The sequence below is a fragment of the Carya illinoinensis genome, chromosome 1 (genome assembly GCF_018687715.1).
Source record: "Carya illinoinensis cultivar Pawnee chromosome 1, C.illinoinensisPawnee_v1, whole genome shotgun sequence".
In the NCBI taxonomy this organism is placed as follows: domain Eukaryota; kingdom Viridiplantae; phylum Streptophyta; class Magnoliopsida; order Fagales; family Juglandaceae; genus Carya; species Carya illinoinensis.
Genome location: NC_056752.1, coordinates 43,166,891 through 43,183,697, shown reverse-complemented (window position 1 = coordinate 43,183,697; position 16,807 = coordinate 43,166,891). Strand labels below are relative to the sequence as shown.

The following is a 16,807-nucleotide window of genomic DNA, read 5'->3' as shown; positions in this document are numbered from 1 at the left end:
CGGGCTCCTCCGATGTTCGTTTTCGATGCCGTTTGCGGCAACAGATCCGTCTTGACGAGAGGAACGTTGTGGTGTGATAAAAAGTTGATTCCGATCAACTGCAATTTTCTGGGTAGCACGAACCGAAGCTCTGATGAATTTTTACGGTAGAAATGAATAGTACCTCACTAAGTCAGTTCCCAGGAAAGATTGGAGGGTCACAATGGACACGCCTAAAATTTCCAATCTCCTAGACAGAACCTCCTTAGACTGTACGTATCCACACTACCACAAAAATCCACCCCACAAAAAGAGCCTAATTGTCTCTGATACCAATTGTTGCGCCTAAAGCCGCCCAGAAATCACACCCACAATAGATAGAGACAATATTTAAGTGGTTCGGCAATTTGCCTACATCTACTGAGCGGAAACACTATATTCAAAACAACTCTATCTCAAATGGCACACTACACACACTTCTCTTGCTTCTCTCTCTCAATGGGATGAATTTCCCTTCATATGACCTCTCCTATTTATAGGAGAAGCTCAACCCTTCTCCCTCCACATATGTGCTGGAATGCACAAGCTAGACACTCAATTAAAGCACTTAGTGAGGAATATCATCATGTGAATTGGACACCACCAACACATGGGCACACATAGTGGATGGCACACATGGGGTGGGTGGATGGCACACATGGGGTGGTCCCTCAACACGGCGTACGTTCAAGATTGATGATGATGATGATCAGCGTCTATAATATGATATCGATTAATCTATAGCTTGATAATAATGCAAATTCATTGCAAACGTCCATGCATGCACGCATGCATACAGAACAAATTAGAATGGGAAATAATCGATTAGAAATAGCATTCACTGGACCACAATACATATAATAGATCAAAAATATTTAGCAGCTAATTTCATTTTTCCTAATTTGTTTCGTAAAATTATGTGGTAACAGGTACAGTCCATCGATCCTTCAACGAGGAACAAACAAACAAAAAAAACAAAAAATTATAAATAAAAGAAAGACGGGAACCTGGCCCGTTTATGCTAGCTAGCTAGCTTGTTTTCTAGTAATTGGGGCACTGTCTGATGACCCGCTTGTATAAATAAATGTGTAAGTACCTACAAATTAAGACCTTTTTCACGAATTAACTGGAATATTTGACTAATGGCCGGGACCACTGGGGCTAGGTCCGGACGGCAGCCGTTCGAGCCAGTACGCCATGCTGTGCTTCGCCTTCTCGTAGAGAGACGTCGAATAGGTCATGTCGAGGTGATTAGCACTGGCGAAATCCTTCGATAACACTCTGGTTGCTTCTACCCTGACGGAGCCATGGCTCAAGATCACGGCCACAAAGATGACAAAAATGATCAGAACATGAGTACTAATGCTTCTGGAATTCATATTCAGAATCGACCTAAGTTGCTGGCTGGATTTATGAAGTTTTTGGCTTGAAAGAGACGAGAGGTTTTGTGATATATACCCAATATTAGAGAGCTTTCTTGTGTGCTTGTGGCTGTGGATGTGACGAACTACTTCTGGGGGTGCTGGTATTTATATAGACTGTTGTTAGAGTTTTGATCAACCCGTCTTTTTGGACTTTTTGGTGGGAGGGGGTATTGGTGGGCTAGCTTTTACTTTTAGGAGGAGTACTTACGTGTTGACCAAGGAGTTTGAATTTGCTTGGGCATGAGATGGCCGGTATAGGTGCGAAGGGTAACTCCTGCATAAGTTGGTCTGAAATGTCAACTGCATGCGCGCGCGCGCGCGCTTTGAATTTTTTTTTTTTTTTGTTCTTTTTATGTGATGAATTGTCTTTCTTCAAAATGACTAGTGAAAAACCAAAAAGGATGTATATGACTCATGATGATCTGTCCACCAAACCAGCTTCCCAAACTAAAGGAGTCGGTTAATTCGGTCCTGATGAGTGATGATCATTTTGCGCATGCGGTCTCGCGACCGAACTGCGTACATATATGCATGGCCGGTCATTCTATACGTATGATGAGAAATGTGTTAGCCGGCCGGCCGTTATCATATAATATATATACTATTTGACAATTAATAAACAATAAAATTTATTTTTTACTTTTATTTTCAATTTCTATATTTTCTTAACTAAAAAATTGCTTATCAAACCAGCTAACCTTTTATATGAAAATTGGAGAATCTAATAAAATAAATCATTTTTATTGATTCGGTTAGTTTGAGTTTTCAATTAAAGGAATATATATATGTGCCCTTGAAAAATCCATAATCAGAAAATTAAATTGCCATTAAACCGAGCCGATGCATATATATCAGAATATACATATACACACACAAACACACACATACATACATACATTATATGAATGCAGTACTACTTCATACTTCCTTAATTTAGAACTCGATCAATGCGGGATCGTTCTTGAAAATCTATATATATCGCGAAAATTATGAATTTGAAATTATCTTGCGCGCGCGCACGTCCATGCATGCATGCATATAACAAAACAAAGGATATATAATAGATTAAAAAAGATCGAATTAATTAATAAGCTGTAATATATGACAACGCCTTTGATCAACTTAATCAAATAAATGAATTTTATGTTTCATTTTCCTTTGTTTGGTATAATAGTGCTACTTACATAAAGCAAGACCTACGTACGTACGTATATCTCGACCTTCAAAAACAAAATACAAATCTATATATGTTTGTTTTCTTGTACGTACGCGTAACATGCAGTACTGTATTTGTATAAAAACAGCTTTCACAACTCCAACGAACTAGTTAGTGGCCAGCGCCTCTATCGCTGGGTCCAGAGGGCAACCGTTCAAGCCAAGACGCCATGGTGTGCTTTGCCTTCTCATAGAATAATTGTGTCTCGAGGTGATTAACACTGGCAAAGTCCTCAAATAACACTCTGGTTGCTTCAACCCTTGCATGGCTCATCATGATGGCCACAGTTATGACAAAGATGACGATCAAAAGGGTGCTTGTCCTTCTGAAATTCATTTTCAGAGCGCCCAAGTTATAAATTACTGCAATGTATGAAGTTTCTGCGCAAATGAAAAGGTATTTGCTGGTATATATGAACAGCTAGCTTTCAGCTCAAAATAAAGCTTTTGCTGCTCCTTGTGGATGTGTATGACAAAGTATGCGTGGGTGGTCTCGGTATTTATAAGGCTGGAGATTTGTATATATGCCGTTCTGAACTGGGAGTTTAATTTGGTGGGCTTTTAGGGTTTACGTGTTGACTAAGTAGTTTGGGTGGAAAGAGTCGTCGTGCACATGTGAGCTGAAACATATTGGGGGGCCTTGGACCCTGAGTTTTGCTGGGTAAAGGGGATACCACCTGGGCTCCAACCAGGAAGGAGCGCAAAAAAACGCACTTGCATGCTCGTAATTAAAATAGCCTTGTTCTTGACTCTATGTCATCAAATACGTATGTACATGCAGGGTACTGTTGGTAGTTTTTACATAGAGCAATATAGTTACAAATATTAAATGGAAAAATTTTGTATAGACCCTTTATAAAAAAAAAAAAAAAAAAAAAAGGGTCTCACCTAAAAAGAATATTTGTTTTACACTTTTTTACAAAAGCTTGTGCGGCCAGGGATTGTCTATTTTATTTTATTTTTGATCTTGTACAAATAATCAATAATATTAACTGTTGTTCTTAAGTTTTATCATTTTTTACCATTTAAATCGATTGTTTACTTAAAATGTATCACAACAACAAGTATAACTAGATGCAGTTTAGATAGTAAGATAAGATGAGATAATTTTAGAAGAAAGTTAAAAGTTGAATAAAATATTATTTTTTTAATATTATTATTATTTTGATATTTAAAACAATTTAATTGTTTATTATATTTTGTATGAGAATTTAAGAAAATTATAATAATGAGATGAGATAAAATAAGATACTTTCACTATCTAATCAGGGAGTCTAAGATGAAAAATGCATTTCTTATATAAACTGAAATTTGATTTCGGTTGAAATCCTAATTAATTTAGTCCAATGTTTGGAAAATTTGAATGGACTAGATTGCTGGTCTTATTCTTGTTTTTGAATGAAGTCCGCCAGAAAATCAGTACATAAGTAGATAATAATATGAGAAATATTACACATCATTCCACACCACACACTTTATATATTAAAATATTATTTTTTATTATTTTTTATTATTTATTTTATTTTATTCTTATTAAACTAATTAAATTATTTTATTTATCATCCACACACTACATATTTATTATAAAAAAATAAAAAAAAATTAAAATAAGTGTAATGTGTGAAGTGTGAGAATGACAAAAAAATTTTTTCTAATAATATTGCATGTGTTTTGAAAAACCACCAAATATGGCTGTCGGACTTTTAAACGTTTTGGTTTGTTGAGTCTACATTCTACAACGATCGATCGTATTAATTAAGGTCCTCGATACAATAAAATAGCTAGCTAATTGGTAGGGAGGAGCCGATTAGGAAATAGTCAAATGCGTGCGTCAGATGATCTCCACGTGTGTTTCTATATAACTTTTTCTTCATATTTACTATTTTTAATTCCCTTACAACTAAGATTAAAAATAATTAAATTTAAAATACGTTTCTAACCCCTTTTAATTTCAAGTACGAGTTCTTATTAACCATTGTGCGATAATCTAACTATTTTTTTTTTATTTTAAAAAGAAATTAGAGCTGAGGGTGACCAGCGCTGCTGCATAGCAACCCTTTCTAAGCGTGATCACGTGAACTCATTTTCGCTACAGAATGTCCTATTTGATCTATAAATATCTAACCAAATTTATTATTTATATATAGGCCAGGAAAGAATTTAGGTGCAAAAAAGAAAAGAAAAAAGTGTCACAAAGAGTGAAAATAAAATTCAATTCAATGTGATATATATAATAATCAAATCCAAATCTTGAAAATTTTGAATTGACTCGATCTTGTTCTTGTTCTTGCTTTTGAATATTGGACTGCCGAAAACTGAGAAAATTGTATTTTAAAAGGACCCAACCCAGATGATACCGGACTACACTTGTTTATCGTCTTCATGCTCCCAATATGGATAAAAATTCTGTTCAACCATGACTAATTAAATAGATTATTCAAATAGATTATCATGTCAATTTCAAATAGGTTGTGTCAATTTAATAGTGAGATGAGATAAAATAGTTTTAAATGAAAGTTAAATAAAATATTGTTAAAATATTATTTTTTAATATTATTATTTTTTAAAATTTAAAAAAGTTGAATTGGAATTTAAAAAAATTAAATTTTTTTATTATATTTTGTGTAAAAATTTAAAAAAATTATAATAATGAAAAGAGATAAAAATGTTTCTTAATCCAAATGATCTCTTAATATTATTACATGACTTGATTAAAATGTTAGATTTACTTTATAATAAAAATGATTTTACAATCTTATAGCTCGAGATCACGTCAAGTCTTTTAAGTTTGACTTTTGTAAAATCTTAAACACACCAGACTCCATTTCTCGATCACTGCAAAACTATAGAAAGATGATGCAGGGGGATCCGAGACAGATGATGCTGAGCTGTCAGATTACACCTTGATGGCGCTGAAATACTATGAGTTGGCAGATCAGCACAAAGGCGGGAATTGATTGTGATATGTTCCTAATTGGGGTTGTTTTGAGTGCGTTTCAGTTTTTTGGCCATAACTTTGGCTACGGGAGTCGGAACCGCGCATAAGACCCCAATTTGGAAAGCTCTTTTTAGCGCGCATGCTGTCCACATCGAGCATAACTCCATATGCCATTTTTTCGATCTCAAATTCTACTGTTTTCCCTCCGAATAATTAGTTTTAGTTATTTTTTACTATTTATGGTAATATTTCGTTTGTCAGTTAGGGAGTCATTTTAAACCCGATTTGGGCCATATTTTTTACAGATTACTTATTTTATTTTGAATTTCAATTTGAAGTGATTTTTGAGATTTTACTATTTTTAGCAAAATTCGGATAAACATGATTTTTGGCTATAACAGTCTGGCTTGTGGGCTGATTTTCGATATTTCTTGATTTGATAATATTCAGTTAAACCCTAGAAACTTTTCTCTCTGTGTTTTTGGGCAATTTTCTCATGTTCTTGCCCGTGAATCATCTATTGAAACTAGCCTGCAGGATAATCTCTATTCTGTCCGATGTCAAAAGATTTAGTTGCAAGCATAATCGTGCACTAACATGTGCAACAATCTAATGTGATTGATCAAAAAATAGAGTTTATTGAAAACAGTGCTAATTTAAATTTTGAATATGAAGTAATCAGTATTGGTACACAGATTAGTACGTAACTTTGCTTGTATGTAGCAAAACTCTACAACTATTGACTCTAAGCTAAATTAGGTCCAAGTGCTCATCGTAAACACGTTTTCTAATTAATCAACGTCCCTATGCCCATAAAAATAATATATATATATATATAATGAGTTTTGCTACGTACAAACAAAGTTATGTATTAATCTGTGTACCAATACTAATTACTTCAAATTCAAAATTTAAATTAGCATTATTTTTAATAAAATTTACTTTTTGACCAATCACACTAGAATAGTACACATATTAGTGCGCAATTGTGCTTGCAACTAGATTTTTTCATATATAATTATCCACCCCCCAACAACTCATTAACTTCCCAAGCGGCCCTAGCAATCTGTTTGTGGAAAAAGTCCTTAGGATTTACAAAGAGCATAGGCAAGCCTGGGATAGGAAAGAAAGTGAAAACAATCTTCATTGGAGTCCCCCATCTATAGACCATATTTCTATTTCTTTTGATGTTGCTATGCATCAATCTGGAAGTACAGCCTCAGCAGTGATCTGTCGAGATCATCAAGGTCACCTTGTAGGATGCAGAACCCAATTCACTAGCAGCTGTAACCCGAACTGTGGTGAGGCCTTAGCAGCCCTTATAGGTATCAGAATGGCATCAGAAAAAAATTGGAAGAATATTGTCATTGAAGGGGACTCTCTGGTAATAATCTCAGCCTTGAACAACCATGCAAAAAATACAGACTGGATTATTGAAGCCATGACAAATGATGCAAGAGTAATGCTTGACAAATTCGACAGCTGGAAAGCAATTAAAATACATTGGTCGTAGAATCGATGCGCGCATTCCATTGCGCAATCACTACAAGAAATTGCTCCATTTCCGGCGGGTCAAGTTGCCGGAAAAAATACATAATTTAGCCGTTATTAGTCATTACCCGCTATTTCTAGTCACCACCAAATAGCCGCTATTAAAGAGCAAAGTAAAATTTTTTCCGGCTACTTTGAGAGTTGCCAGAAATACCAATTATTTCCGGCAATAATAATAGCCGCAAATGAATAAAATTTTGTCGCAATAATTTTTGCCCATATCCATATCCATTGCCAAAAATAATTTTCGGCTATATTTTTTAGCTAGAAATATCTATTTGCGGCTACATGTTCAAAGTCGAAAATAGGTACTGACTAGTTGTAAGTCGCCAATTTCCTTTTCGGCTATATATTTTCGCCGAATATACGTATTTGCTGCTACGTTTGTAGCTGGAAATAGTGCTGGCTTGTTGTATTTGACAATTTTATTTTTCGGCTACATATTTGTCGTTGGAAATAGTTGCAGGCATTGTTAGCTGACCAAATTTAAAGGTAATAAAACTTAAAGGTACTTGCTTGTTAATAAACAAAACAAGTTAATAAACCAAAAAATACTATATTTGGAGAAATTTAGTTTTTGCTTGAAACATCATTCATATAACCTCAAAGTACATATTTGAAGCTTAACCACTGCACTACCATTGTTTTAAATTTTACATAAAACCATCCAATATATCACAATGGAATATAAATTTACAAGTGAAAGTTTTTCTATATGGGTTTAGCTAGCTTTTCCATCAATCTTTGACAGCTTCTGAAATGCTTTTGCTCTATTTCTTGATATTTTGGTTCAATCCTGTGAGAAACAAGAATAAAAAATAGGTTATGAGGTTTTAGAGATGTCATCAAACACAAGCTAGCTAGCATGCACAACCAACCAAATAGAATGAAAAATGCAATAAATCTTGAGGCCAGCTATCATCAGTAAGAATTACATCATATGCAGTCCTGGAAAACAGAGAAAAATACAAAACTACTTGTAGCCGAAGAAGATCATATGAAGACAACAAGACAATTCAAGAGGTTCACAAAACAATTTCAATTTGATTCTACCAGTTAACACGAAACTAATAACCTATTATAAGTTATCAAGACTCGAAGTGGAGGGATATGAATTAGAAAAAACCATGCAAGAATAAAGGGTGGTAACCCACTGACTCCATTCTTCTTGGGTAATTCAAACCAAACCCACTGCTCATATATAAATGAGTATTCCACCCAACCCTCTCAATTTTGACCACAACGACCATATATTTAACTTTCTATAAGTCCATAGAAACAGAAAGGGCATGCAGAAAATCAACCTACAAATCATAACTAGCAGGAGGAAGTAAAAATATGGCTCCCATACCTCATAAGAGGAACCCTTGGCCCCTATTCCCTAGTCTCCAAGGCTAAGGAACCGACATATCACTTTTTTTGTTTGTTTGTTTAATTTTTTTTTTAAACTTCCAGTATGGTTCCCTGCATTATCATTATTTTAACTTTCCATTAAAGTAATATCCCATTGCCCAACCATCTCTCTATCAAATTGTACAATTCTCAGGGAATTTCATCACTATGATGTAACATTGCCTTACAATAAACTACAATTTCATCCCTTGACAACCATTCTCAAACCAACCAATTAAGACAGGCTACAATACGATCATCAAACACTAACTTTAAAAGATCCTTAATTTTCGTTACTTTACTGCATCTCACTAAGATGTCAAGGTGGCAAAACTGGGAATTTGAACTAAAACAATTGTTGTAAAAAATGGAGTTGGGGGACAGAAGAGAGAACTGCCGAGAGAAGAAAAGATGAAGTGAAAATGAAAGATATTATTGCATTGTATATGATTCCTACACGAGAGAGATATTTATATACAACACTTGAGCTTAAATCCTTTGTTTGAGAAACTCACCGACCGTGCTGTGGTGTTGTCGATCCTCTTTATCTGAATTTTCTTTCTCGTCATTTTCCTAGAAAGGGATAAGCCAACCATACACATGTCTTTTTCATTCACAGGGATCGAATCATATAGAGTGAGTCAATAAACTTATTTTAACTACTTGATCACATTTAGGAAAGGGATAAGGGGTGTCTCTCATGTGGTTGAAATAGAGAAAACCAAACCAGTGATTTGCAAAAAGAAAGGGAAATCTGTCATTTATTGAAAGCCATTAGATGAGGCATCAATATCACTGATACTACCAATCAAATAAATTCCGATTGATTAAAAAAATAAATATGTCACAGTAACATATGAAAGAATTTTCTCTTTCCTCTCAATTATAAAAGGAAAAAATGTGTGATGTATCAAGCTTAACAATGTCATTTTTCATGAGATTGTAACATATGAAAGAATTTTCCGTTTCCTCTAAATTAGAAAAGGAAAAAAATGTGTGATGTATCAAGCTCAACAAGGTCATTTTTCATGGGATCACATATTATTAAAAAATGTCTTGCCTAGGAATACCAACATTCCTAGGCAAGACCAACATTTCTAGATTACATCAATTTTTATTCTCAATAAAGTACTTATAACTCAGAGGATTTGAGCAAGCACCACAATCACATCTATTGCAGATGTAGATGTAGGTGCAGATTGCAGATGCAGATTACAGGTGCAGATTGCAGGTGCAATGCAGATGCAGATTGCAGATGCAGGTGCAGATTACAGATGAAGGTGCAGATTGCAGATGCAGATTGTCTATTGCAGATGCATGTGCAGATTGCCTATTGTAGATGCAGATTCCATGCAAGGAAGAATATGTATAGAATTTTAAACCCAAGAAACAAGAATGAAGAAGTCCTATACAATTTTGACATTTTCTTTCTACTCTCTAGTAGATGTATACTTTACAACATGTAAATCAACAAGCAGGAGTAAATTGTTCTACCAAAAAGATATCAATCAGTTGAATGCAAGAAATATTCTCTATTGTCCTAAACAGTTTATCAATATTCTCCCAAACAATTTATTTTCTATTTTATTTTCCTTCTATTGTCCCAAACAGTTGAATGCAAGAAATATTCTCTTCAAAACATCATTATTGTCCAAAAATTGGCTCATGTGCAGCCATGCACCTGCAACTCAAACAAAACTGTCCCAGGCATGCTATTAACAAACCGCTAAGTAAAGATTGCAAGAACAATAAAAATTGAGAAAAATAAGTCCATCAAAAATGTCCCAGGCAACACCAAGATGAACAAAAAATAATTAACCTGGTGCATTTTCACAAACACAAAATGAACAAATTCGTTTTGCACCAGCTGAAGACAACCAACAGTAGAAAATAAAACTAATGTTCAAAAATAGCCTTCACAATCCAGTAATTACCCCAAAACAGTTCATAAATTACTCTTATAGTTCATTTTCTAGTACAAAATAATATGCTGATAATTATACAACAGTCCATAAATTTAGTTGCTATCCAGTATCTCAGCATCAAAATGCAGTATCTCAACAGAATATTGCAGTTTCATAAAGTGGGGCAGCACCTCAACACCACCCAATATAGATTGTTGCATAGAGTTACTCAACATTGCAGTATAAAAAAAAAATAGATTCAACAAAAAATAGAGATTCAGCAAAGCAGAGATTCAGCAAACAACAGAGAGAATATAATTGATTTGCATTCATCTTCAATCCCATGTATAAGAGAATACATGCATTCTTACATCATTTTTTTTTAATTCTAAAAAATGATAAATATTAGCTGTAAACTCAAGGGTATCCCTAACCATCATCCAAAAACAGTAAAAATATATGTGAGAGAGAGAGAGAGAGAGAGAGAGAGAGAGAGAGAGAGAGAGAGAGAGAGAGAGAGAGAGAGAGAGAGAGAGAGAGAGAGAGAGAGTAAATAAAAGGGAGTCAAAATGAGAAAAGAAAAGTGAAAGATGTTAGCACAGATATTGTAAACAAGTGTCAATGCTTGGGACTGTTAGCATAGATAAATTTTCTCATATTACCTTTACTGCACTCATGCTTGATTTTTCCATCATATACAGCACAAAAAACTAAATTAGCTAGACTTACTTTAACATTAAGGTATTTGTTTGGAAGAATCATATATAAAAAAGTTAACAGAAATTCAACTTTGACATATACAGAATTCTGGTTCATACATTTTAAGTATTTTGATTTTGTTTTTCCCCTTGACACCAAACAACAACAAATGACAGGCAGTATATACCACAGTCCTCTGCAACAATAGGCAGTACATACATCTAAAATAAAAGTGCATTGCTGAAATTACAAGTACCCAATGTTTTAGATTTACAGCAGCTTGTTGCTGCAAAAGAACAGATTTAGTTAATTGCCTTTTTCTGTCTCTCTAATCTGATCTATTCTTTCATTCGTTCCTAGTACTACCTTAGAAGATGGCCTTATACAAGAGCAAACTTTATACTAGTGCCCATTTGCCGAGATCACTCATCATTCAACCAGAGCAGAATTTTTATTTTCAATTTTTTTCTTTTATTGAGCTACTCAAGAAAATATATTGTTGCTTTGATTTAAAGAACCATTCAAAGTTAGATAGAATTTTTTGTTATATGTTAAGAACTTGGCATAGAACATAGCAAGTAATAATTTTTATCCTTATCACTCAATTTCATGCTACCCTCTATTATAAATCTCCTAAACTGCCCATCCCGGTGAGAACCAAGCAAAGATGACCAAAACTTTTTAAAATCAAAAAACAAGCAAACAAGTAGAGATAAAAGAGGATGAAATTGAGGAATCGAACCTTGGAAGACGCCGTATTGGACAAAACACCACCTTCCCACTGTTGTACCCAGTCTTGTGCAGAGTTCTCCAACGTGAAGTAAACGTCATCACCGCACAATCTCAAATCTGCAACAAGAACTTCAATTACAAACCACAACTCGAATCCACAGCCAAAAAAACATGCTGAGAATCTAATTGAAGACTCACAACTCGGATTGAGCTTTGAAACTGCAATAGAAGAAGATGCTAGAGACGAAGAAGACAACGGATTGGAGCGGAGGAAGAGAGAGATGCTGGCCTTGTCGAAGAGGAGCGCTCGAACCCGGAGTTGGAGATGGATATGAGCCCTAGAATTGGACTCGTCGATCCGCATGAAGGCTTTCCATGAGGAAGGCGAGTTGAGGAAATCGGAGAAACCGGCATATTTGAAGTCGCCCAGCCACGAGCGCCACACCCCGCAGGCCTCGAGCTTTCTGGCCAGTTCGTAGCTCCGACCCTCCTCCCCCATTAGAGACATTGTTCTGTATGCGGCAAAGAACGACGACGACGTGCTTCCTGCTTGATGATGCTTCGCGTTTTGCCGTTTTCGATATTAAGGGGCAAGAATTCTTTGCGGGAAGGTAAAACAAAGAGAGAGAGCGAGAAAGCGAGAAAGAGAGGGAAAATCTAAATCGCGTGCGAAAATGAGACGCGGGAGTTTAAGTGAATAAAACTATTAAGGCGACCTAAAAGTCGCCTTAATAACACAAAAGGTCGCCATAATAAAAAACTTATAACAACGAAAAAACTATTATGATAATTTAGAACAACCAACCAGGTTATTTGCAACTATATTTTTTCCGGTGGTAAAAATAGCCGGAAATATATGCTTTTTGCGGCTCTCTTTTACAATTGACAGAAACATTTTACTGGAGTTTAAAAATTGACTTTTTGCGACTATAAATCTATCGCTGGAAATAAAAATAGCCGCAATAACCCTTTTTCTTGTAGTGAATGGGCATCTACAAATCAAGTATTTAGAGATATACCCAAGATCAAGATTCCACAATGTCTTCTAGAGTTCCACAGTGGCAAGGATCCACCTTTTTGAACCAGATGTTGTTTTTTATGCTTTCAAGTTTATTTTGTTTCTTTTCTATATGTACGAACAGTTATGGTTAAGTAATGCAAGTATTCTAATTTGAAGAAAAAAAACAAAAAAAAAAACTTCCCAAGCGGCCAATGCACATGACGACATTAATGCAAATATATGAAATATCCAAATCTCTCTCTCTCTCTCTCTCTCTCTCTTAAAATACATCAATATATTGCACGTGACCAATTCACTTTATTTGATATACACAGACCACCCTACTTTTAATTAGCACAAAACTTCTACAATAAATAGATACAGATTTCGTCAAGTGTCTATCTCCATTTTGTAAACTGTTCCTAAAACAAGAAGTACTCCCAATAAATCATGAAACAGAAACAAGTTAAAAAAAGTGTTTTACCATAACCAAATTTCTAAGAAGCTACCCACATGAAGATGACCCAATAGAAATCACCTGTGCCAATGAATGTCGTAGTGGTCGTCAAAATCACTACAAAGATTTGCCTTCGAAATCAGGACAAAGATCTTGCTTTTTCATCTACCAAAACACAAGTCGATGAGTGTTCCACACGAAGAAGAAGACCACTTGAAGATCCAGTTCAATGGCTGCTTACGAACTCAACCACTTGAAGAGAGAGCACAAATCTGCTTGAAAACCAATTAATACGAGCTTGAGAAGAAGACCACCAACGCCAAACCCAGTTCCACATGAAGAGAAAAACATGGCACTGGTCTTTCTATTTTTGCTAGTTTTTTTTTTTTTTTAATATATAGAGGTTAATGTGGCACAACCGACTCCCCTACAGTTACCATCCAGCTATTGTGCGTAGAATAACTGCTCTAGAAATATAATACACAATTCAGCCCTATCATAAGTATCACTCCGTAGCTGGAGGGAAAAGTTCCCACTAAAAATAGGCTAACCATGGTCTTTTCTTTTTGTGCATTTTCTAGGGCAAGAATATAAGAGTTGTAGATTCATGTTCTTCATCTAACATGTCATAAATGTTTTTGAAAGTTTTATGAAAAGATGGAGATTCATGATCATCAACTCTGGTAGTTCGATCCACATAGGAAAGTCATCGAAAGTGAATTGGTCACGTGCAATAATAATGAAACGAATTGATATTGCGATAAACAATGTGATGCAGTGAAAGTACCACCTCGTTTATATTGAGAGTGTTTAATAATTACTCACGATATAATAGTGATAGAAAGATCATATATAAAAGGTTCCTCCCTAGTATGAAACATGTCACTAACGAATTTTCAGTACAGATCGAACATATATACTCATTTCCTGGCCGGTAACTTGTCTTCTGAGAGAGAGAGAGAGAGAGAGAGAGAGAGAGAGAGAGAGAGAGAGAGAGAGAGAGAGAGAGAGATTATTATTTTTTCAGTCAAGTCTCATATGCAGACCGTCGCTAGTAATCTTTCTAGTTTATACGAAATATGTGTGGGAAAATATATACTCGCAAGAAATATTGGAAACAAAAGTGGAAAATATGGCATATCGCGAGTATCATAAAGTTCCACAAATTGAAACATATACTTTCTGTTTCATGAGTTGAGTTCATATACGTCATGATCATGATGTATACGTGTTAGGAGCTAATTAATTAAAAACTTAACTTAGAGAGATCATTTGATCATATAAATATTTATACTATTATATATATATATATATATATATATCTATATATATCCAGGTGTTCAAGATATTAATGTGCGAACATAAACTCCACTAGTTTCAGAATTACAAGTTTCAATCGGGGGGACAAGGTTTTAGATGATCTTCCACCTTATAATGTTTTTGACCGGCAGCTAGCTAGCAAGCAAGCTGGTACAAGCACCCGACAAAACCGATGCTGTCAAAGTCTCATTTGGATCATCAGTTTGGAATTTAATTAGGAGGAATTACATTAAATTAATACGATGGAATTCTTGTTGGCCTTCATTCTTAATTAGTTTCTGTACCTAATTTTGGTAACATGAAGCTGACACGCCAGTCAATTAAAATTTCTCAACCTCTGACTTAATTGCTTGTTGATGATCTCACGTGACATGAGTACCCATAATCAAACTTGTGGTTTCGCACACCATTCGTAACTCTTTCACGTCACACGTGGCTGACAAAAATCATGAGTACGTACCCTCCGCCCACTTGTATCTTGTAAATTCAAATGTTTAATAATATATTTAATTCCCAGCCTTTGACAAATTCAGCCGTTACGTGGAATATTTAAACCCACGAGTATCCGATAGGCCAGAAAATTAAGCCATGTATGAAGTCGTCATGTACAGCTAGCCTCTGATATTACATGATATCCATTAATGACTAATTCAAATTACTTGGTCAAAACGTTACCTCTTAAAAGTCCCTTAATTAAAAAAGAAAAGAAAAGAAAACCTTAAATATTCCAAGAAGAATCCTAGAAACTCTTCTACTTGTATATATACCTTACAGTACGTTCATATTTTCTTGTACACACAAAACAAGTAACGTCTCAATTCCTTTCAAAGAGGAATGGACCCAAAATATTGTGTCCTGAAAGATTTTTATTTTTTATTTTTTAATTTAGTGATTAAGAAAATATTTTTTTAGTGATATTGTAATTTTTTAAAAAAGAAATATTTAAAATATAAAAAAATGAATGGAAAAAAAAATTGCCTCTTCTTAGTAAGTATTCGGGCTACATCTCTCGGGAGATGTAGCAGTATCCTTTTTCAGATCACCTAACGTTTTTTTCCTTGAGAGAAAAGAAAAATATAGTCCATACGTTCTCAGATATATCAGCAACTTCGTACTTAATTGGCAGCACTTACAAATCAAGATGAGTTTCCGGAGGAGTACGGGCACCATTTTGATGATCGTTGTCATGATCTTGGTGGCCATTTTGTGCCACACTAATGGGGTCGAAGCAACCAGGGTACTGTTAAATGATCAGGAAGACGATATTATTGCCAGTAGTACTGCTTCAAATCACTTGTTGAAATACTCGACTCTTTACGAGAAGGTAAAGCACAACATGGGTTATTGGCTTCCAACGGTTGCCATCCGGACCTAGTCCTAGCAGCCCAGGCCACTAGACGTTTGTCGATCAACTCACTCATGAAATCATGCATTCTACAAGTACTATATATGCATTACTGCTTGGCTAAGAATTAAGCACAAGCAATATATATAGTAATTAAGTTATAGAACGGCCGGCGGAGACAAATTAATATTGTAAATGAAAATAGATTTCTTTGGTTAATTTAATCGAATTTCATCAATATTGTATGCACTCCTTTTGTAGTACTTTCTCCTACTGATTGAATAATTATATTTATGATGATCAAATTGGGTTGGAATGATTTGTTGTTTATGATCAATCTGTCTTCTTTATAGCTAGCTTATTAATTTGTTGTTATGATCCATGCATGGTGTACGTTTGAGCTTAAACTCTTGCGTAAAAAAAAAATTGTAAAACATTAATTAGTCATTAAGAGGGTTATGATTTACATGAGGAGGTAGCACTTAACTAGAGGTGGGGTTTCCCTATAGTTTGGACGTTACCATAATATATAGCACCTTAGAAGCTGGAACTTAGACTACGGGTGCAACCTGCTCTACACAGTCGGGTATCACCCTTCCCGCACTCCGACCCCGCTTGGATGTGAGTCATTTTTGCCCCCCTGCACCTCGTCCCCACCTCTGCATATTCCCTAGCCCCGTTTGTTTGATAGGAAGATGGGTGGCTGATCAGTCCACCAACTGTAGCCCACCCCGCCCCTATACACCACCATAAATCTAAATCACGCATGGAGAGCCACAACAATGTATACTGGGGCAAACTAAAGCCTAAGA

At 35.2% G+C, this 16,807-nt stretch overlaps 1 protein-coding gene across 6 annotated transcripts; it reads right to left on the bottom strand.

Moving 5' to 3' along the window:
• Positions 1 to 7,400: 7,400 nt before the first annotated feature.
• On the bottom strand, positions 7,401 to 12,529 carry LOC122275935. 6 transcript variants are annotated; one of them, XM_043085299.1, is made up of 4 exons: positions 12,026 to 12,529; positions 11,884 to 11,977; positions 9,054 to 9,111; positions 7,401 to 7,942 (listed from the first exon to the last, which is right to left on the bottom strand). In XM_043085299.1, exons 1-4 carry the CDS (start codon positions 12,379 to 12,381, stop codon positions 7,917 to 7,919), a joined length of 534 nt encoding a protein of 177 aa, XP_042941233.1. In that variant the 5' UTR covers positions 12,382 to 12,529; the 3' UTR covers positions 7,401 to 7,916. The 6 variants fall into 6 exon arrangements, with proteins under 6 accessions (XP_042941233.1, XP_042941238.1, XP_042941245.1 ...); XM_043085304.1 differs by having other exon boundaries at positions 11,884 to 11,990; positions 12,072 to 12,529; XM_043085311.1 differs by lacking the exon at positions 9,054 to 9,111.
• Positions 12,530 to 16,807: the final 4,278 nt, after the last annotated feature.

Excerpts from the sequence above, each read along its gene's own strand:
- LOC122275935 (XM_043085286.1), bottom strand. The coding sequence starts at position 12,381 with ATGTCTCTAATGGGGGAGGAGGGTCGGAGCTACGAACTGGCCAGAAAG. Across the intron at positions 11,978-12,025 it reads TGTTTTTTTGGCTGTGGATT|CGGTGATGACGTTTACTTCA; the intron begins CGAGTTGTGGTT and ends TTTGAGATTGTG.